The sequence below is a fragment of the Meleagris gallopavo genome, chromosome 1 (assembly GCF_000146605.3).
Source record: "Meleagris gallopavo isolate NT-WF06-2002-E0010 breed Aviagen turkey brand Nicholas breeding stock chromosome 1, Turkey_5.1, whole genome shotgun sequence".
NCBI lineage: Eukaryota > Metazoa > Chordata > Aves > Galliformes > Phasianidae > Meleagris > Meleagris gallopavo.
In genome coordinates this window covers 171,522,088-171,544,317 of record NC_015011.2, presented here as the reverse complement: position 1 = coordinate 171,544,317, position 22,230 = coordinate 171,522,088, and the positions used below count along the sequence as shown (strand labels likewise).

The window sequence follows — 22,230 nt, the reverse complement described above, 5'->3', positions numbered from 1 at the left end:
GGAAGGGAAAGGGAAGGGAAAGGGAAGGAAAAGGGAAGGAAAAGGGAAGGAAGAAGGATATTAGGATAGCTTGAGGAGGACCTTTGGAAATAACAATTTCTTGAAACTTGAAATTAATGAATCAAGCTCAGAAAAAAATGAAAGTAACAGTTTGGCTGGAATAGCAGTTGATGTTATGAGCAAGATCTTGGAAAGAGCTAAGTGTGAGGAGTGTCCATTAGTAACAGGATTGATGTGACAGGAGGCACAGAGAAGTGGTAGAACTGATTTGGTTGAGTTTGCAAATATTACATAAGACACATCTGCAGTTCTGCATGTTGTGATGCATTGATTGCTGTCACATAAAGGAGAAACACAAAGTAATAATATCGACAGAGAAATTCTGTATTGCAGGTGTATGATTTAGTAATTTGCATTGCAGAATCAAGATGTCAAAGAGAAGCTTGTTCCATAGACTTAAGCACCAGATGGGAAAGATCATCTTGATTGGCATTTTAACCAACAAATCACATAGAGCTTCTGTCCATGCAGCCTTTTGAATGTAACCATAACTGTTGGCGTCTGATGAATAACAAAGAAAATATGGGAGTGTTTTGTCATATAGATACAGTTTAAGTGATAAGAAATTATTTCAGTGACCATGAATATTTATCATCTAAAACCAATAATAAAAGTTCTTGTTTTTAAATTGATGAGAGGATGTCTTCAGAAAAGATAAAATTGCTTGTCAGTTCAAGAGGAGTCCTTGTTTCTGATGCTGTCCATTACATAACAATATGACAATAATTTTAGGACAGTTATCAGTCATCTAAAAAGTAAAAAACAATCCTGTGACTGACAAGGTTTCAAATCTTTAAGTATTCATGACATGGTTACATATCTAATGAATTATTGTATCATGCTGTTATGTCTCTCACAAAAGTAACTTAGCAGTAAAATCTTTTGTAATGTGTTGTACTCAGCAGCTTAATAATGATCAAAGAAACTAGCGTTTTCTTTTATAAACTTAATACAGATTTGGGAGAATGATGACAGAGCAATGATTTCATTTGGCATGACATCAATGAACACACAGAGTTTCAGTAAATGTTACCAATCCGAATGGGATAGGAATTATTATAAACATGACTGTAAGAAATATGATAGTCAACAGGAGAAAAATATGGTATAGAATGTATATATATATATATATAGAACAATAAGAAAATTTGTTATATAAAAGAGAAAGAAATTAAAATATTTTTGAATTATAAAAAATGAATGACTTTCTTTAGTTCCAGCTGATATTCAGACTTTTGCACAGCAGTAATTTTACAAGCAAAGGGATTCTGACCTGTCTGCCTTGTATGCAGTCAAACAGCAGGGAAGGAAAGGCAGCAAAATTGCCATCAGCTGGGAGCAGAACCCGCAGTTTTATAAATTATCACAACTATAAAAAGGAAGTGATGAACAGAGCAGTGTCCCAAGGAACCCCTGTAACAACATCGACCTTGTCAGAGGAATTAGGAGTTAAAGCTGTTCACTTCAGAGCATAATAGAGTTTGCTGTAGTTTTTAGTGTAATTTAATGAGAAAATTTCATTATAGCAATGGCAAACTCCATTGTTCCAGGCAAAGTTGGAAAGATACAAGACACAAGGGAAAGAGAAATTGTAGAAAAGTTGCTTTTTCCTTTCTTCATAGGTAGGAAGGACAGAGGGAATTTCACTGCTTTTCAGTGTAAGGAAGATTTCCATAGCTTTCGAGAGAATGGCAACTGCTGGAGGGAAAAAGGAAGTTTTTGTGCTCAGATATGCAGGAACCTCAGAGGAACTGGCTTGCACTTGAGAAGGTGCCTGAAAGAATCAGGGACACTTTTACCCAAACCTGCCCTGGCTGGGGCATAGCCACTTATACACTATTTTTGCTTCACCTTCCCTGTTTCTGTTTGGGAGATGTAGTCACTTTTTTTTCTTGTTTGCAATGCCTTTAACTAAGTGTCTACTTAAAGTGAAAGGGTGTTTAAAGGTTTACGTGTCATGAAAGGCATAGTGGACTGCCAGGGATAAGAACTGGAGAACTATAAAAATAAGAGTGAAGAAATAGGTATCACAATTACTTGAAGTACACAAGTACTTTAATTAGGTAAAAATGAAAGCTAAAAGTCAGTGCTCCAAGAAACAAATAAGGTCAGGGATGAACTGATGCCTGAAAAGGGGATGGGAAATACATTCTCCTTTGTTTTGCATTTCTGTTTCCAGTCGTAGTGGAATGAGAAAGAGCTCAGGGTAGGGCTGACTGGGAAGGGGCTGAAGCTCCGCTCCAAGCTATTGCTCTTCTGCTATGGAGCCATTTAATTGCACACTGGATCCAGTGAGATACCTCCTGTGTGGGAAAGGAGCTTAAGGTTGCCCCTCTCCACTGTTAAATTAATAAAGTAGTGACCTGCAGAGAAAATCCATTTCTGTGCCCATCTTTCAGTCCCTCGAGTATGTTGATTAAATAACCCACTGTATCAAAGCCTGCAGACTAGTTGAGTCATTGCTTGTCTTTAAACTACAGCGCTTCTTTCCTCAGAGCACACCGTAATAAAATGGAAATCAATACTCTTAACCTAACTTACCGAAAGTCCTGAAGATATTGATGCCGTTTAACAGCTGTAGATGCAAATAAAAAAGCAGTATCTCAAACGACTAGTACAAAACAATAACATTTGCAAGCTGCTTATGCTACCCACCAAAGGACTGTCAATCACATTCACTGGGAAGAAGTGCTTGGGGCTGCTGAGTGTGCTGGCTGCATGAGCAGGAGAGCACGTTAGAATGCCTGTGTTCACTTCAGTGCAGAAATGAAAGAAACTCTCAGGAAAGACAAATACGGATGAATATGGCTGTGGTGCATATTTCTCAAATTAATGTAGATTTTGATTCTTCCCTGGGCTCTGCCCCATGCGCAGGGGAAAATGTTTTGAGAAAAACCTGATACTTGTACACTGAGGGAGCAAAATGAGCAAGGACTATGGAAATTAACAATACAAAAAGGATTATTAGAAAAAAGGAATGAAAGCGTAGAGAAACTGAGTATATTTTTTTGAATGTGTGACTTGTCATAATCAGTGAAATGAACAAAACAAGCCACTTCACATAGGAGTAGAAGTATTGTCTTACTATCTGCAGTGCAATCTGGTTTTAGGAGTTTCTTTCTTCTCATCCTACATGACTCTAACTAAAAGCACTCCCACTTTCATCCATTTTGTGCTCTGTGATTACCATGCAGCAAAGGGGTGTTAGCAGGTGAGAGAGCCCTTCTTGTTAATTCCTTCATGATTTTGCTTGCATTTCTTGAGAACTCTTTTTGGAGAAACAATATGTTAAAAATAGACTGCATCATGGCTTACCATTTTGTGAGTGTGTGCCAAAGAGCAAACAAAACCTTCACCTTTGTGATGTTTCCATACATATCCATTCTCATATTTTCATCTAGAGCTTGTAAATTGTGCTCCAGCACTGCCCCTAAACCAGCTGCTTCTCTTCTGGGGTCTGCACCACACATGGGGCTAAGCTGGTGGGAATACCCTGCACTGGGCACAGTTAGTGTATGTAGTGCTTCCAACCAACCCTTTCATTCTGCAGCTGTGCTCCTGCTGGGTCGTGCCGATTGTTATTGGAGTCTTTGACTGCTAAGAAATAGTATTTTTGAACCTGAAGGAACTGATTGCTTATTTAATGACACACTTGATTTGTATTTCTTTCAATCTGCATTCTTAAATAGAGAAAAATAATTTGGTAGACTGCTGTGAGAACAAAACAGACATCTCTAACTCTTCTTTCCTCATGAAGCTGGCACTGAGGACTGATCCTCCAAGCTGCAGAGGAGTATCCCACTATCTCTGTGAATGTGCAGTTTGCCATTAAGCATAAAAACTGGAACCCAATAACTTCTTTCCTTTGAGCAAAACACGTTTAGGATATTACTCACTGTAACTAAGAAGAATGTTATTCATTAGACTGGGTGATTTTTTTTGTATTTATTTCCTACTCAAAATTGTACATAAGCATAGCATACAAATCTCTTTTTTTAAATTAATTAATTAATTAATTAGTCATTTTTAAATGACTAATATTAAGTGCTATGAAGCAATGCTTTGCTTGCTAGCATAAATTAGGATGTACGATATATATATAATTATTTAAATCTTTGAATTGTCAGCAAGTTTGCAGATGTTTTTGTTTCCTTGTTCGGATTTACGGTTATCAATAGGCTGAGGCCCATTTTATCTTTCTGCAATATATGATCATATCCTAACAGCTACTCCCTAAAGTGTCTGCAGTACAAATCTCATTTTATGTGTATTAAAAACAGTAGGGAATCTCAAATCAGCTCACTAAATAGCTTTCCTGCAACACCTTATTAAGAAAGTGGAAACTAGTATAGTTGCCACTTTGCTGTTTCAAAAGCATTAAATCTGCAGCCACTTAATTCTTTTAGAGCTTATTTTGTTTGTACACAAAGGACATTTGAAGGTGAAATGAGAGAAGAAAATAGTTTTATTAAAATACATGTTAAATTAACCAGAATATGTGTTTGAGGGAGCGGTGCAGCACTTCGAATACGTTACTCAAGATCTGATGGGAGAAAAGTAATTGATTAATTAGACCAAAATTTTTTAAATAAACTTGTCAGAAATTTTTTGATTTACAGTTCAAGAAAAGCTGTGGTGTATGTTAAGATTTCAGATTTATTTCACATACAACTGTAGTTCTCTGGTAAACAAATCAATGCCTTACACTGTTATTCACAGATCTGCTCTATACCTTTTAGTTCCATGTCATGATCTGATAACACATGGCATTAGGAACGCCCTTGGGCCAGTCCCTTATCTCTGTGTGCTTATGGTTATCTTCTGTGAAAGTTTTGACAAGATTTTTCTGTTCTTTTCATGTGTTTTGAAATTTAGAGAGGAATAACAGTTCTAGCTGTGCAGCTGTGGAGCTGTGCTGTGCCATCAGTGCTTGTAAAGAAGCACTGTTCAGTTTCCTTAAGCATCCAAGAGTTTTCAGTTTTACAAATGGTACTTTTGAAAGGAAAGGATGGCATTACTGATCATAGGGTGGGAGAGGGAGGGTTGTCCTTATAAGTGCAAGGCAGCAAAAGCATTCAACAATTCATCATTGTCAAAGTCTTGGTTCTGCACTTGTTCTGAGTATGGAAGGAAGGATTTGGCATTCATTTATGTGTTTTAAAGCATCAGCATATAAATAGGTATGTGAATATTTGCCAGGACATCTTCAACTGTAAAATAACAGTTACTTTTGACAGTTACGATTGAAGCATCCATCTAAAAAATTCCTGCATGTTTATTGTTCTGTTCCTCTTTCTTTTCCCCTGCTAACATCATAAATCCACCTGGGCTGGGAGGCAAAGCCCACAGAGTTATGTATGCAGAATTTATAGCCCGAAAATCAGAATTTGCCAACACTGGACAACACAAAAGTACATGTGTAAATTAGAATCAGGCTGTACTTAAAAAAAATTAATAATTCATTTCAATGTGCCTGTGAGAGGACAGAAGTATCATTTACGGGATCACTTAAGGGGTGATAGGGAAAGATCTGGGTTTTGTTCAGAGTCGCTGCCAAATATAATTCACACCCTTATTTCATCACATAATTCCTTCAAAAATTAAAGGAATAACCTTGATAATTGTTTGAAAAAAAAAAAAGATTATTTTTCTCAAAATATTATGGGCAGATCTGTGTGGGAACATGTATCATGCAGCGCCTGATGTTGCTGATATTAGTCGTCATCATTTTGAAACCAAAATCCACAAGCAGCTATAATTCTATATTATATTATTATATATTATATATATTATAATTCTATATTATATTATTATATAATAAAACTTAGGAAATCAGAGTATTGAATGTAATGGAAAATACTACTTTGATTCAAACTGAATTTTATATTCCTGTAAAAAAGTGTATGAGTGACGTTTCTACATAACATGTAAAGAGAGACTGTTCATATCTTACTACTGTAAGATGTGTACAAACATCTGTCCACACAAACACATTGGTTTTGTATATAGTCAGTCCATGATTTTAATTCGTCAATAAATGTTGTTAATAAAAACAAAGAAACATACCAGTTCCCCAGAAAGCAGCCTAAAGTCTGACCTCAATTAGTCAACAAGGAAGAAATTCCCTGTACCAGTATAAACACATCACCCAATGTGTTAGGCTACAAACCATGGAAAGTCCTTCAGCTTCTTTACCGGACTTTGCATTCAGTTTCTTCTTTTGTTAGCAGTATTTTATTAAATTATCTATCAGTCTAGATCATCAAAAGCGTTGGACGCTGTGACCTGTCAGGAAATCTCTAACATCTTTTCTGGCTTCTACACTGTGGACTGCAGGAATGCACAGACTGGCTTGTAGGAATCATGAAATACATTGATTGAAAGGATTCTTCTATATAATGAAGTATTTAATGTGCTTCTTACCTTTTTGAATTTGATACAAGTAACAGAATTTACCAAGTTAGTCATGTTTTTGGTGTTTTTTCAAATTTTGCATACAGTAGCAAATGAAAAATTGATAAAACTCACAAGAAAAATACTGAGGGTCAGTAGTGCAGAGTACAGTACATATGTAAGTACATAACGCATAGACCATTTCAAAATCCGCCCGCCAATTTAGTTTTTGAGGGGTTCTTTGTCCTTGATTTTAAATGATCAAATAAAATAGTACTTGTTTGAGAAATAAGAGTTCTTAAACTCTATTGCTCTTACAAGGAGCGATCTTTTGCCAAAGTTTTTAAGGATGTATCCTAAATATATTTGTGTTTAAATGAACTGTTTCAATAGCGGAAGCATCACAGTTGGACTTGCTCTACTCTTTATTGAGTTACTCTGTATTTATTTTGAAAGTAGGCAGATGCCTCATGGAATAAATTGAAATGGATAAGTTTTCTCTACAAAACTGTGAAGTCTGAAAGCCCACAAAAAAGGTTGCAAGAAAATTATGCACAGAATACTTGGAGAATGAAGGCAACTTGGAAAGATTTCTACAGTAGTCTGAATGTGCCTGGCAAGATTTATTTTTGGCATTTTTTTCTTTTAACCTGCTTTTGTTGTTATTGAAATTGTAATTATTTTGTTGTTATTGTATTTTATACTTGAATGTTGTTTCTCAGTTTGCTTTCTTTCCCCCCATTTAAGATTCCAGAGGCTTATTTTATTAGAGATCCCCATACTTTCCTCCTTACAAAGGAATTTATTAAGGTATATGTGTTCTTTTTAGTGCAAAAAAGCTCTCAAGACCTGAACTGCATGTCCTCACAGGTTAACATTTTCACATATAACGCCAGTTATTGCAAATGAGCCTGGTTAGTTGAGTAACCGAAACATGCTTGAAAGGAGAAGCAGAGCTTGTCTACAAAATACTAACACTTGGCTGAGTCTGCAGCCTGGGAGGAGAGCACCGGGTGAATTTTCTGGACTTTTTTCATGGCTGACTTGGGATGTGCCTGCACTGTCACTGAGTGTGTTGACCTCTCTCCTTGACGCATATTGCTCCTGACAGTCCCTCTGCCTTCCCCGCAGGCCATGGAGGCGCAGATCCAGAACTTCGGGCAGACGCCGTCGCAGTTGCTCATTGAGCCCCATCCGCCGCGGAGCTCTGCCATGCACCTGGTGAGACATAGCTGCTGGTCGGGAATTCATTCCCTTTGAATCAGAGGCTTCTTTATAGGTCATCAAGTATCCCTTTAAGGAACGCTTTAATGCCCCCACTGCCCACACAGCTGTACACAGTGTGGCAGAGCAAGGTGGAATTTGACTAGCATTAACTTTCTATAGTCCTGACTTTTCCTCCATAATATTGCATAAAAAGGCTCTTTCTTCATAAATATGCACTTCATAAATAGATATTTAGATTCTTATTTCTGCAAGTAATGGGAATGACTCCAGGCTCTTCTTGCACTGAGTCTGTTGTTATTTATTTATTCATTTATTTTTGAAGGAAACTTTGTTAGGGGATGATATATGGACAATGCCTGCTTGCCAGAAATGAAACAATATAGTTCAAATCGTGCTGGAATCCTCCTTTCAGTTCCCCTGGGAGAATACAATTTATACTTCTTTCTAATTTCAATTTGAACTTCAAAATTCATTCCCAATATGTTCTTCTTTGTACTTCTTGCAAAGAATTATACAAAACAGCAAGACTAAATGAGACAGATCTCTGTGCCCCTCAGTGCCTTTGATTAAATGCTTAGAGCTATATTTTTTCTTCTAAGTTTTGTAAATCAAGAGTAATGCATACAGTAATTTCATTAATTTCATCTGTTCATGAGAAATTCACTTTTTGTGGTTGCACACTATGAAAATGGGAATTGGTCTGGAAATGCCAGCTATGTTGTTACAAGTACTGTGTAGATGTTAAACATCATATATTTTATATTCTTAAGGTATAAATAATAAATGTCATTTATATTTTATATTTCAAAAGGAAAGGATTATTTGAACTTCTAAAAATAATCATAATTGTTATAACACTGGTTGAAAAAAGTAACATTAAGAACAGTACATTATATAATCTCACATGATAACACCACTGCTGTTTGTGAAAAATTACCTGTGTCACCTGTAGAATCACTGAACTGATTTATAATTGCTTACGATTAATAAGTAAATGCTTTACACAGAATTAAAATGTCTCCTAATGTTTAGAAGTGATGTATTTCATATCATTCATTAACATCAATCAAGCATTCATTAAGAAAAAATCAAATATCTGAAAAAATCTAAATCTGAAATTTTGAGTCCCTCTTAAAATTTCTTGTTTTCAGCCATTTTAACCTGTAGCAATTACAAACAGATTCTTTTATTTGACTCATATCTCTGTTGTATGGATACTAACTGCTGTATCATTTTGCATTTTATTGTGTATTAATTAATGCTAGCAATCATTATGTACCCTGTAATGATAACCTGGTGGACCCTTGCCATTCCTATTCTCTACTTGTCCTCATGTAATGATCCAATATTAGCTTCTGATCTTGCTCTCCTCCGTCACTAGTGTAGATGCACAGGTAGCATTGTTTTCCCTGTATGTGCACGTGTTTGCCTGCTCTTTTTAACCTCTTTTTCCCTCAGACCTCCTCACTAATTGTGTTATCCCTTCTGTTTTCTTCTGCTCTCTTCTCCTTTCTACTCAACAGTGTTTCCTTCCACAGAGCCCCCTCATGTTTAAAGATCAGATGCAGCAGGATGTCATAATGGTGCTGAAGTTCCCATCAAACTCTCCGGTCACACACGTGGCAGCCAACACGCTGCCCCACCTGACAATTCCTGCCGTGGTGACTGTCACCTGCAGCAGGCTCTTTGCTGTCAATCGGTGGCACAACACAGTAGGTAGGTCCTCACAGGTGGATTTCTTTCAAAACTGAAGATCTTAACAGTGCAGCTTTTAATTTCGAGTGGAGGTTAGCTAGATATGAGTTAATCTCACTCACTTACATGTATACAAATACATAGCAAACATACAGTTATTCAGGTTTCTGTCAAATATTCAAAGCTTCTGTTTCCTCTACTGTCATCCCTAGAAACACTCTCCATAAAAGCAGCACATTCCCATGGCAGCCAGTCAATTTGTGGTTACATCAAGATCAGACTTTGATATAATAATTTTCAGGAGCATGCTGCTGTTCTTGACACAATCTATATCAGTATGTTCCAGGCTTCAGAAATATGTACTGGCATGCATCACTGTCTGCTGCTTGTGAGAGCTTTCAGGCCTTCCTCTGGGTCACAGCTTGGTAATGCGGGACCGAAAGCAAACTGAAGTGGCAGGATTGTTCTGAACAGAATTTTCCTCATTCTGTCTCAAAAGCCCATTCAGTGGGGTCATGCCACATTTCCTTTCCTGTCCTTGCTCACCTTTCCATTGCCACTAGGACTCTCCTGTCTCCTCCCCATCCCTGGAGGCATTTAAGGCCAGGTTGGATGGGGCCCTGGGTAGCCTGAGTGGCAACCCTGCTCATTGCAGGAAGGCTGGAACTGGTTGGGATTTAAGGTACCTTCCAACCTAAGCCATCCTGTGATTCTGTGATGCTTTGATTCCTCACCTGGCCTTGCAAGTACAGAGATTTTCCCGTGCATTGCTAAATATGTGGTGGACCCCAAGCTGCAGCCCCACTCAGGAATGAAGGTGTCTTTCTGCTCTAATAGCCCTCATGCTGCAACATATGGAAATTTTTGAATGTGTCTTACCACCTGGAAAAAACAAGAGGTTGCCTCATGTTTGAGAGTGTGACTCAGTAGCTGATTTGGGAGCTTTGTCAGGACTGAGCAAAAAAGAAAAATCCATCCCCTCTTTACAGCATAGGAGAACTCCCTGGACAGAAGTAGGCCCTTCAGGAGATGAAATTGTGAATTTAAGATGTCTCCCTCCAGTAGAAGTAAAGGAATTCTAGATTAATTAGAGGTTTCACTACCTTAAATGTAGACATCTCCTCAGTAAATGAGTCAAGTGAAGTAGATCCCAAAATTCCTACATATACTTTGCTGTGAAGGAGTCAAAGTCACTAAAACAGCAGTATCCTGAAGTTCAAGCGTTTTCTTCGCAATTATTATTTAGAGAAGTCTTCTAGTTCATTAGAAGTCTTGTTGGCCCTTATAATGCCTATAAGTTGGGGTTTAGTTTTCCATACACAATCCTGTCATATAGTAAATATGTAGAATTCACATCGTGAACCAACCATGAAAAAAAAAACTCAGGTATAAATTTAAAAGGGAGAAATAATTTCTGAATATATCGAAATAGCAGGAAGCAGGAAAGCAAAGCTGTTTGGAAAATCAAAATCTGGTCATTTTCTTAACTTTTACACTTCACCCAGCAATGCCTTTTTCTTTTCAAGTGACTATTCCAGGAAGGGGCATCAGTTTTCTAGTATAACCATCTTTTTTTAATAAATCATAGGTCTAGCATAAAGGATAATCTACAGATATCCATACACACACCACTTGTACTGTTGTAAGATTTCTGTAAAGCTTTAAGAGTCCATACACAGTGAAAGTCATTTACATGCCCATGTCACAATGAGATTTAGTGAGTCTTAGTAAATACCAGTAAAAATCTGTCCCAGGCTGATTTGCTTTTTAAAAAAGAGAGAGAAATGGAGGAAGGATAAGGAGAAGTTATAAGAGTGGTGTTTTTCAGAAGCTGACAGGGTCAGCTGTAGGACTTGTGGGGCTTTGCTTTGCCTTCTCAAGTCACCTATTGCAACAGTAGAAAATAGACATTATGACTAAATACAGAGGTTGTCAGTGGAGTGTTCCCAATGTATAACATAAGGCAAAAAAGTTAGAAATATGAACAAATCCATAGTAGGCCAAGCAGCACAGAATCACAGAACAGCCAGAGTTGGAAGGGACCTCAAGGATCATGAATCTTCAACCACCCTGCCACATGCAGGACCATCAACCTCTACATTTGATACTAGAGCAGGCTGCCCACGGTCACCCCTCTTCTGATGAAGCCCAGGATACCGTTTGCTGCAAGGGCACACCAATCTCAATCATCAGTTTGCTCTCAGCTTGTTCTCCAGAACTTTTATCTCCTCTTATGGAAGATATTCTTGTGCAACATGGCAGTTCTAGACAAAAAAATTTCTTTTCTTCATGGACTATTGTGACTTATATAATGGGAAGGGTCTTCAGAAGAGTCAAAGCAATGCTATAAATGCCTGAAAGCAGATACGACTAAATATGCAGTCCTTGCTGCAAATTAGAACATCTTAAGGACTGCTAAAGAAAGGAATGATTATGATAAATTTACTGTAGCCTTCAATTTCCCTGCAAAATATTCTAGATAAATCCATGCAAGGGCCCAAGTTTCTCCACAGAGGTTTCAGTGGCATTCATATAGTTATAATTTCTATTTCATAACCAAAGAGTAAAGAAGTCTGTATTTCTACAGCAGAGAGGAAGAAATCTTAAAAAGACTCATAGAACAAGAAATACTAAGAAGTATTATTTGGATATAGTAATTTCACAGTAGTTTTAAACCTAGAAAAATCATAGAAAAAATATCAGATAACAAGTTCCTATGTTCTTTATTTTCCTTTCACATTTAGGCCTTCGAGGAGCCCCAGGATATTCTTTGGATCAAGCCCATCATCTTCCAATTGAAATGGATCCATTGATTGGTATGTCAAGATAAAAATATAGAAATATATTTGAAAATGGCATTTTCAAAAATTGTTGATTAAGCTGTATTTGTATACTATGCTTCGTTTAACATAGAACATAGGAAAATATTTATTTTTGTCAGTCCTAGAAAATGAAAAGCATTACCTATTGATGCTGAATGAACTGCAAGTGCTATTTGTTATTAACATCATCAGCAATTGGTAAAGAAACAACTAATTAATTCAGCTACATTGTCAGTCTGTATTTATAATTCTGTTCTCTTATCAGGTCACATTAATAAAATAAAATGTGAGGGTCTGGCAGAGGTCACAGCTTTTAATTTCATACAAACTCTTTGCATAGCAGTTAATGTAAACTCATTTCATTAATTTATGATTGGGATTTTCTTAGTAGGGATTACTAAATTAATAGCCCAGTGATTGCATTTTAAATGGTTGTACTACTGTAAATCTAAAAATATTTTTAAAAATTGACTATTTAAAAATAAGTACCAGCTGAAATTGTTGGAGTGCTATTAATAAAGGTTGTGGCCCCGTGCTTACAGTTGATGTTATTTCTTTTTCATTGAAACTGTTTGCTTTATCTTTGTAAACTTTTGTAATAGGTACATTTTTGAGTCAGAAATTGTGGGTAGGGATGGTTCTTAGAGCAAATTTTGAAGGACCACTGAGAAAAAAACAAGCATTTTTAAACATCTGTAGATGAAAAGTTCCTTTTACTAGTTGTCAGTATTTGTGATCGAAAGATTTGTGTACAAATACTTCAGGAGACTTAATTTTATCACTCTATATGTTTCGTTTTCTCATATGAAGACAGTGTTTTTGTTAGATTTTCCTCTCAAAAGCTGGCAAATTACTATTGTGCCCACCTGTTCTGAAAATCTGAGTAATTTGTTATGTTTCAGTAGATGGCCATAGAGTCTGGTGATTTACATTTGTGCTCTTGAAACATACGTAAACCTGGTATTAACATGTATAAGCAATTTTAAATTAGTGGACTTTTTTGTTAAGTCTCTTATTTCATGCAGCTGTGAGAAATTTAAGTAGAATAATCAAAAATGGGGACAAAAGAAATTTCAGAGTATTATGTGCAATAAGTCATGTTCCTATGTGCAGTAAGTCATGTTCCTATGTTCTCTTTGAGTGAGTTTGGATGTGGTGCTTTGGATGTGGTGAGTTCTCTCTGAGTTTAACCATTTGGATGTGGTGCTCAGGGACATGATTTAGCAGAGAGTTGTTAGAGTTAGGGTAGTATGGTTAGGTTTGTGGTTGGACTTGATGATCTTGGAGGTCTTTTCCAACCTGAACAATTCTATGATTCTATGATTCTATGATCTCAGCTAGCTTCAGTCATTGGAAGTTAGTTGTAAAGATTTCCTCTACAGCTACTGTCAGAAGTGAAACTGTCCTCTGGAATTGTATAGCTCTGAGACAGCTATTTCAGCATGATATGACTTGCCATTTGAAGTGATGTCTCTACAGTGAGTATAGATGAAGTAGGTAAACAGCTTGTATACCAAAGTTTTAGAATGTTAATATTAGGTGAGAATACACCTTTACTGAATTGCTAAATCCTGCCTCTAATGCAATGGGAAGGCAAGAGCAAGTTAGTTAATGACTCACATTCCTCCTTAACTGCTCCATTTGACATATGGGATGGTTGGCTTCAGTAGTAATCATTCATTTTCCCTCTGTTTGAGGGAATTTCCAAGTGGTATTGCCTATAGTGTGAATACTATTGCTTTTGGCCTGCGTTTAGTTTTGGGCCCCTCACTACAAGAAAGGCATTGAGGCCTTCAAGTGTGTCCAGAGAAGAGTGACGAAGCTACGAAGGGTCTGGAGCACGTCTTATGGGAAGAGGGAGGTAGGATTGTTCAGTATGGAGGAGACTCAGGGGAGACGTTATTGCTCCCCAAAACTGCCTGAAAGGAGGTTGTGATGAGGTGGAGATTGGCCTCTTCTCCCAGGTAACAGCAGTAGAACAAGAGGTAATGCAAGAGGTAATTGCTTCGAATTGCACCAGGGGAGGTTCAACTTGGGTATTAGGAAAAGCATTTTCTCCAAAAGTGTGGTCAGGCATTGGAAGAGGCTACCCAAAGATATGGGGGAGTCACCATCCCTGCAAGTGTTCAAGAAATGTGTAGAGGTGGTATTTAGGGAATATGGTTAGTGGACAATATTGGTGGTGGCTGGACAGTTGGAAAGTTGGACTAGGTGATCTTAGAGAACTTTCCCAACCTTAATGGTTCTACGATTCTGTGATTCTAACAATTATAATAATTGGTTGAATCCTTATTTTTGTCTTTAATCCATTTAAGAATCGGAAAGTATGGAGGACGTAGGGGTCACACAACACAAGCTGTGATATTTTCTGTAGCAGAGGTACCAACCAGCAAGAACTGAGTCTGTGGTACTTTTAGCATTGACTTCCATCACATTCCTGAAATTCAATTTGTTTTTGAAGAGTTCTTCAGCAGAGAATATAGAGTAAAATATTGCCACATATTATGCAGTGCATCAGGCAGTTTATGAGAAATTGTCATTTCCTGTAAAATCTTTTGTCTTATTCAAAGAGTAACCAGGAATCTCACAATATTTTTTTATTTCTGACACCCATATAGACAGCTCTAAATGTTCATATTCAGAATTCTTACTCAACAACAAATTCACAGTTCATTGAAAGTTAAATGTATTCATTTTCCCTTGTAAGTGGATGACAGGAAGGTGTTGGAATGGCTTACTTATAAAAATGTTTTGCATTTTGTTACAGCCAATAACTCCGGTGTGAACAAGCGGCAGATCACAGACCTGGTGGATCAGAGCATTCAAATCAATGCACATTGTTTCGTGGTCACAGCAGATAATCGCTACATTCTTATCTGTGGTTTCTGGGACAAGAGTTTTCGAGTTTATTCTACAGAAACAGGTGACCTAAGTACAACCAACTGTGTCTTCCTAGGTCACAAAGTGGGCAGTTGTCTTAATACTACTATATTTAATACCTCTTATATCTACATTTATACCTATACCCATATATATACATTTAATACCTGTATTTAATGCTCCTCAATAAATTATAAAGCGCAGTTTGTTAAATCCTTCATTATTGCCTGAGCATAGTAGGTTAATAGGATGCTTTCCTTCCTTCCTTCCTTCTCTCCTTCCTTCCTTCCTTCTCTCCTTCCTTCCTTCCTTCTCTCCTTCCTTCCTTCCTTCCTTCCTTCCTTCCTTCCTTCCTTCCTCCCTTCCTTCCTAAGATGAAAGATGAAATAGAAAACTGAAAGGCGTGTGATTTTCTTAGAGACAACTATTCAAACTGTAGTTATATTCAAGTGACCTAATTATATCAAAAGGATTAACCAAAAGTTTAGTTACGATATTTTAATGGCAATATTATTTTTGTCTCTATTTATCTAGTGTACTAAGAAAGGAAGCTGCATAGCCTCTTCTGGGAGCCTAGTTTTTTTTTTGTTTTTTTTTGTCAGATGACTTAGCCTAACATTCTACTATACTACTACTAATTTACTACTACTACTATACTATTCTACTAACATTCTACTATATCATACTACAACATACTACTATACTGCTAAAAAATGTTTTCATTATTGGAAAGAAAGAGGTGATGGTTCATATACTACCTTATACATGTCATTCATGAATGTCACAAATTGTATGCTAACATCATTGCTTAAATACTGATGGAGCATTAACTCCACTTAGTATTCAGTGAGTGCAGCATAAACTTGATTTTCAGATATAAGTCTTTGATTGTGGATTGATGTAGAGCACAGACTTCAAAAGGAATATAAAGGGGAAAAAAAAAAGAAAAAGCTTTATCTTCATGATTTTTAGTTTTATTGTAGTACGTAGGGAATTCTAGTTAAGAGCATGAGGTAAAACATACATTTCAACTGAATTCTGCTAATGATTTAGTTATGTCACAGTGCTGCAAATACTCAGAAAACCTGAATTTTTATCACTTTTCACTCACCAGGAAAACTAACTCAGATTGTGTTCGGCCACTGGGATGTTGTCACTTGCCTTGCCAGATCAGAGTCCTATATTGGTGGTGATTGCTACATCGTGTCTGGGTCTCGCGACGCTACATTGCTGCTTTGGTACTGGAGTGGCCGACATCACATTATAGGTGACAATCCAAACAGCAGTAAGTATATCCTGTACAAAATGCATCTCTGAGAGGTCTTCTGCCATGCCTATTCATTTTTAAAATCTCTTTTGTCAGCCTCTAAAGATATTTCCATACGTACCAACTACTTTACTTGCAGGTTGGTATAAAAGCACCACATGCTAAGCAATTCACCGAGTACAAGCCAAAAACAGTTTGTGCATGGTGGGAGATAATAATATGACGGTAATTTTTAAATTCAGAACTGCTCTTATCACTTATAGCATCATGTCATCATGAGCAAGAACAAGATGGTTATAGCCTTTAAGTGACAGAATGTATATCAATATATTTTGATTTTTCATTCACATAATTTTTTTTTTTTTTCATTTTAATGTATTCTTTTGTACCACAGCATGCTATATCAGCTGCTTGCCTATTTAAACAAGGAATGTCTCACATTCCTTGGAATTCAATGAGTCTCTTTGAGAAAGGTCTTTCTGTAGCAAGCAAACCTTGAAGAAGCAATGTGACTGAATAAAAATAGAAAAAGATGAAATGTCAGGAAGAGTTTATGTTTCATTTGTAGAGGACTAAGAGTACTTTGCAGTGTAAAGGGGACACAATAATAATTTGTAAAGAAGAATATTTCAAGTGCATCTATCTATAGAAGGATACTTAGAGAAGTGCACTAATTTGCAAGGTTCCAAATGCAGAAATGTGACCACAGCGATAGACAAGGGCAGCTTTTATCCTGTCTTGTACAACACATCCACATTCTTCATTTAAAACAGAGTTTCTAAATTCTGATGATTATTTTCAGCACAACAATATTGTCTCTTTAAATAAGCATAGAAGAATCCATCACCATCAGTTCTGATCTCTGATTCAAGTACTGATTGGAGGCTGTTGTAGACCTGTCAGTTACAGACATATAAGGGAAAGTATTTCTTGAATGTCTCATAGAAATTGTTTTATTTTCATGATACAAAGTAAATATTTTGTTAATTTGGCATAAGCAGTTTGTTTATGTTTCAATTTGCTTCCATTGATCTATAACCAGAGTAAAGAGGAGAACAAAAGCCTCACTTTCTCACCTGATTTTATTTTACTTTTATAAGAGAGAGAGAATGGGGGCAAAAAAATATAAAATTCCCTAACATATGTATTTTCCATGGCTTATTTAGCACTTAATTTTCACAAAGAGACAAATTCAATATGAAGAGAGATTTCATTTCAGTGCACTCTATTTATCTTGATGATATTTTATTTATTTGAATGCCTGTGTGATTTATGTCAAATATTAGTAAATTTCTGTGCTAAGTCAGGAAAAAAAGAAGAGCTTGCTCCTTTCCTTACGTTGGTAAGAAGAGATCACAGTAGTGATTATATGCATAAAGGACCTTCCACCTTCTAAAACTTGTACAATTCCACCACCTCTCTGGGCAGCTTTTCCAGTGCCTGACCACTCTCTTGGAGAAGTATTTTCTAACATCCAACCTGAATCTTCCCTGGTGCAACTTGACATCATTTGGTCAAAAGAAAAGGCCAACCTCCATCTCACCAAGACCTCTCAGCAGTTGTAGAGAGTGATCAGGTCTCCCTTGAGCCTCTTCTTCTCCAGACTAAACAACCCCAGCTCTCTCAGCCACTCCTCATAAGACTTGTGATCCAGACCCCTCAGCTTCATTGCCCTTCTCTGGACATGCTCTAGGGCTTCAATATCTTTCTTACAGTGAGGGGCCTAAAACTGAACACAGTACTCAAGGTCCAGCATCACCAGTGCTGAGTACAGAGGTATGATCTTTTCCCTGCTCCTGCTGGCCACACTATTTGTGATAAAAGCAAGGATTCTTCTTGGCCACCTGGGCACACTGCTGGCTCATGTTTAGCCAAGCATCAACCAACACCCTCAGATCCTTTTCCTCTACACAGTCTTCCCACCACTCTGCCTCAAGCCTGTAGTGCTGCCTGCAGTTGTTGTGGCCAAAGTGCAGGTCCTGACATTTAATCTTGTTGAACTTCATCGGCAATTCAGCCTATCAAGATCCCTCTGTAGGGTCCTCTTACCCCAGGCAGATCAACACTTCCTGTCAACTTGATGTCATCTGCATGTCCTTTCAAGCCTCTTCCAACACAGACCATCCTATGATGGGAAATGATTTAGGGGAGAGTTGTTAGAGTTAGGGTGGTATGGTTAGGTTGTGATTAGACATTAAAGTCTTCTCCAACCTGAGCAATTCTACTAATTCAGATTCTGTGATTCTGATTTTCAGAAGTAAAGAGTTCTCATCAATCCTTTTGAATAGTTTTAAAGTTTTAGATAGTTTAAGCTAAGGAAGTAGTTTTATAAAGAAACATTTCCTTATCTTCTCTTCTTCATTATTTACTGGTAGAAGATTAGGACTTGTAGGAAAAATGAAAGTGAGATGTTCATTGTAGGTCAAATCCAATTAGTTAACATCTTTAGAATGAACTTCCAGAAAGATGTAGATGATATTTTCAGGGGAAAAAAAAAGGAAGGATTAGTTTCTTAAAAGCTGTCATCTGGAGACACAGATAAGGTATTTTATATCACAGAATGTAAGAAGGTGAAGAATTCAAAGAAAAATGTCAGGTATAGTAATTATCTGGGTTAGGTGCTTGGCTTTATAATTATCTTTTAAGCTGAAAGACAGTTAATTATCAATTTCAGTTTCAATGCATGCAGTTACTAAAAGGAACTTTAGTTGTTTCAGAATACTGAAGGAGTGAGTAAAACAAGCCCCTAGTCCAAAGAAGTTTATATAGTTTAACATTTGTATGGAAAAATGTATATGGAATTTCAATAGAAAACATGGTTATCACATCTATTGTGAAACATTCTGGAGCAAAAGATTTCAGAATGAATTCCTTACCAATTCTCCTAAAATCCCATACTCCAGAATCCATGAGTTTGATGAAGTCTTCACTACATAACGCATATGTCAACCTGTAGGACCTCTGGGGATCTGAATCTGTGCTGATATGTGCTCAGCAGGTGACCTGAGCTTTGACTGTGGAAAATACAGGACCAGCTCTGGTTTAAAGGGGAGAATGGAGAAAAACTGTGGCTTGGATGACACTCTTGCAAGTAGCAGCTCCAGCTCAGTTGTTGGAAACTTGACTATGAGAACATGGTGAACTCCCTTATAGTTTTAATACATTTTTTTAGAATCAATATCTTTATTAAGTTATCACTTTTATTCTCCTACACGACATATCAAAAAGGAGTTTCTGGTTCAGATTGCACTTGTCACAGTTATTTTACAGGCTGTGAGAAGGGTGAAATTTTGCCAGATTTTAAATACAATGCTTTCCGTGGAGTGACTTGCAAAAATAGCCTGCATAATAACCTTGTGGTTAGAATGTTTGTTCAGGAAGTAGGAGACTAAGTTCTCAGCCTCTAGAGGCTGATGGAATTCAAACCCGCATTCCCATATTCACAAGCATATACTTCATCAAATTCATGCATTCTGGACTATCAGGCTATAAATTAATGTGGGAGGGGACCCCTGTGAACCTCCAGCAAAATTCTTTTCTCTACTTCATTTATGGATTTTATATGACATAATGTTCCGATAAAAATAGAGATAAATCAAGAAAACAGAAACTGCGCACATTTAGCAGCAATATGCAGGTCAAATCTCCCTACCTGTCCTTCCTCTGGTCCAACAAAAATTGGTTTTGTGGCTGCATAATGGCGAAGCAGTGATTGAAAAGTATCTTCTTCAGCCTGGAATAGAGCCTGGAGATGCTCCTGGTGAGTGGGAGAAGTGGTATGAATTCCCCTAGACTAAGGGGGAGCTGAATGCTGCTTCTTATGTTTTTATGTATATTTAAGCCTCCTCTTATTTCTCTAGCTTTAGTTAAGTAAGTAGTACCACTGGGACAAACACTGAATTGAATGAAGTGTATTTATCCTGCTAGTGTTAGATACCTACTTTCTATGCCAAAATTGGCCGTCTGAAATAGGTATCTGAACCTGCACCCTATTAAGTTGATGACCACATAACATGAATCTGGCAGAAAGAGAAGAATCTGTTTCTCCTAGGAAGACACAACAAATACAAAGAGCATCATTTCCTTATTTTAATTCTTTTAAGTGATGTGGCAAATGTAAATCTTCGCAGTTCTAAGGGTTTGAATAGGAAAATTATTGTTAAAGAGTTTGACAATTTGAGTTTTGATTTTTTTTTTCTCTCAATGTACATAGGGATTTGTTTTAGCTGAACACTAATTTGTCTACAAATTTCTTCTTACATAACAACTGTATTAGTCATCATAAAAAGAGGGAGAGAAACTACATGATGTAGCCCGAAGTTCAAAATGTATCGTTACTGTTGTTTCATTTTTATATTTTATGATTGCTTTGTTGAATGTCTCTTTGAAACAAGTGACTTTGAAAATGGGAATTATCTCGGAGTCTTTGAACAGTTACCAAAGTAGATGATAGAATTGCAGAAAAGTGAGGGAGGGACAGATGCTTTCATCTGAAACAGACACAAATTCAGAAACTAATTTGGAAGTGATAAAAATTAATTTGCACACTTTAATTGGAATCAGACTTCTGCAAGAAAGAAATGAAGAAGAGTAGGCAGCTTGTGCTAAAACCTGATGAAAATTTTTTCAGGTAAGTACATTGGACTTGGCCGCTATCCTCTTGAGCCTCTCTGTGCAACATATTACATTCACCTTCTGACTGGTGTTCTTTAAAGGGATCAATGCTATTCCTGTTTTGTCCCTAGAGCCTGAAATTTCATTGATCTTGGGTCTTGACATTTCTCATTACTTATAGTAACGTCCAAGAGGATGGTCACAGGAGGTATGAGAGTGAACCCTGCTTTTTCCATCTGGAGCTGTACTGACCATAGTAAAGCACATTGTCTCTCAGCCTAAATCTTGTATAATAACAGTCCTCACAGGCACTAATTATCCATCTTCTCTCAGGGAGTGTGTTTGTGTATGTCTGAAAGGGAGGGCACATGCTTCCATAAAGGATCCTTCTCAAGTTAACCTGCACTTTTTTAAAGTGTCACAAAGCAGATTTTAATTTCTTTTTGAGATACCATTTTTGAAACAATTTAAAATTGTGAATGTCTCTGATTTTGTGAATTTGCATTTTGAGAGCATTGCTCTTCAGAACTCTGAACATTCACTCTATTCTTTTATATCCCCATACGTATATACTATAACATGGACTAGGTTAACCTTGAAAAGGCAACAGTTTAAAAATAGCTGCCAACATCTTTTGTGCAAGCTGGAGAGCTGCTCAAAGGTTCTGCTCAAGCATATTAGTGCACATGCAAACTGTTTTGCAAGTTTAAACCACATACAGCACTTGTAAGTGCAATTTAGGTGTTAATTTTTAAAATACAATATCTCAGCACTGTTCTGCCAGAGTAGAAGCTGTTTGAAAAGTGATGTATAATTTTCACCAGCACCATTTTACCAGTAGCCAGAGACACCTCTCCTAAGGCTGCTAGGCAAAGGTAAATAAGCCAATAATTCACCTGAACTAATGAACTTATATCTAGCATTTTATCAACAGATATCTCTGCCCATGTTTCTCTGCATACTCTAAGAGAGTGGTATTGCACAGGGCAGTTCAGTGACTTGCCAAAACTTTTGAAGTAATTTAGTAAAAGAATTAGTAATTGAAGTTGCAAAGGCTCTCATCCTATGTATTTTTCCTCATGGAGTCTGGATATTTGCAAGATGTGTGTAAGTCCACTCACCTTGGTTAACTGTTTGTAGGCACATACAATGCTACTGACATTCCTCAGCTAATAAACCAGTTCTGCCAGAGGTAAGAATATTTTGAATATATGAATATTTTTCTGTCAGCAATCTTTTTTAAATAAATCACTTCCTCCCATTGTGGACTAT

The 22,230-nt window shown here is 37.0% G+C and overlaps 1 protein-coding gene across 2 annotated transcripts; it reads left to right on the top strand.

Annotated features, from left to right (window-relative positions):
- Window positions 1–6,693: 6,693 nt before the first annotated feature.
- On the top strand, window positions 6,694–16,409 carry LOC100539800 (neurobeachin-like). Of its 2 annotated transcripts, none has more exons than XM_010728940.3 (6): window positions 6,694–7,263; window positions 7,585–7,674; window positions 9,219–9,396; window positions 12,120–12,191; window positions 14,965–15,120; window positions 16,192–16,409. In XM_010728940.3, the coding sequence occupies exons 1-6, from the start codon at window positions 7,162–7,164 to the stop codon at window positions 16,392–16,394; spliced, it is 801 nt and encodes a 266-aa protein (XP_010727242.1). In that variant the 5' UTR covers window positions 6,694–7,161; the 3' UTR covers window positions 16,395–16,409. The 2 variants fall into 2 exon arrangements, with proteins under 2 accessions (XP_010727242.1, XP_010727241.1); XM_010728939.3 differs by having other exon boundaries at window positions 7,135–7,263; window positions 9,204–9,396.
- Window positions 16,410–22,230: the final 5,821 nt, after the last annotated feature.

Coding starts and splice junctions, on each gene's coding strand:
- LOC100539800 (XM_010728939.3), top strand. CDS start 7,162: ATGTTGTTTCTCAGTTTGCTTTCTTTCCCCCCATTTAAGATTCCAGAG. Junction 7,675..9,203: donor GGAGCTCTGCCATGCACCTG/GTGAGACATAGC, acceptor TCTACTCAACAG/TGTTTCCTTCCACAGAGCCC. Junction 9,397..12,119: donor TCGGTGGCACAACACAGTAG/GTAGGTCCTCAC, acceptor TTTCACATTTAG/GCCTTCGAGGAGCCCCAGGA.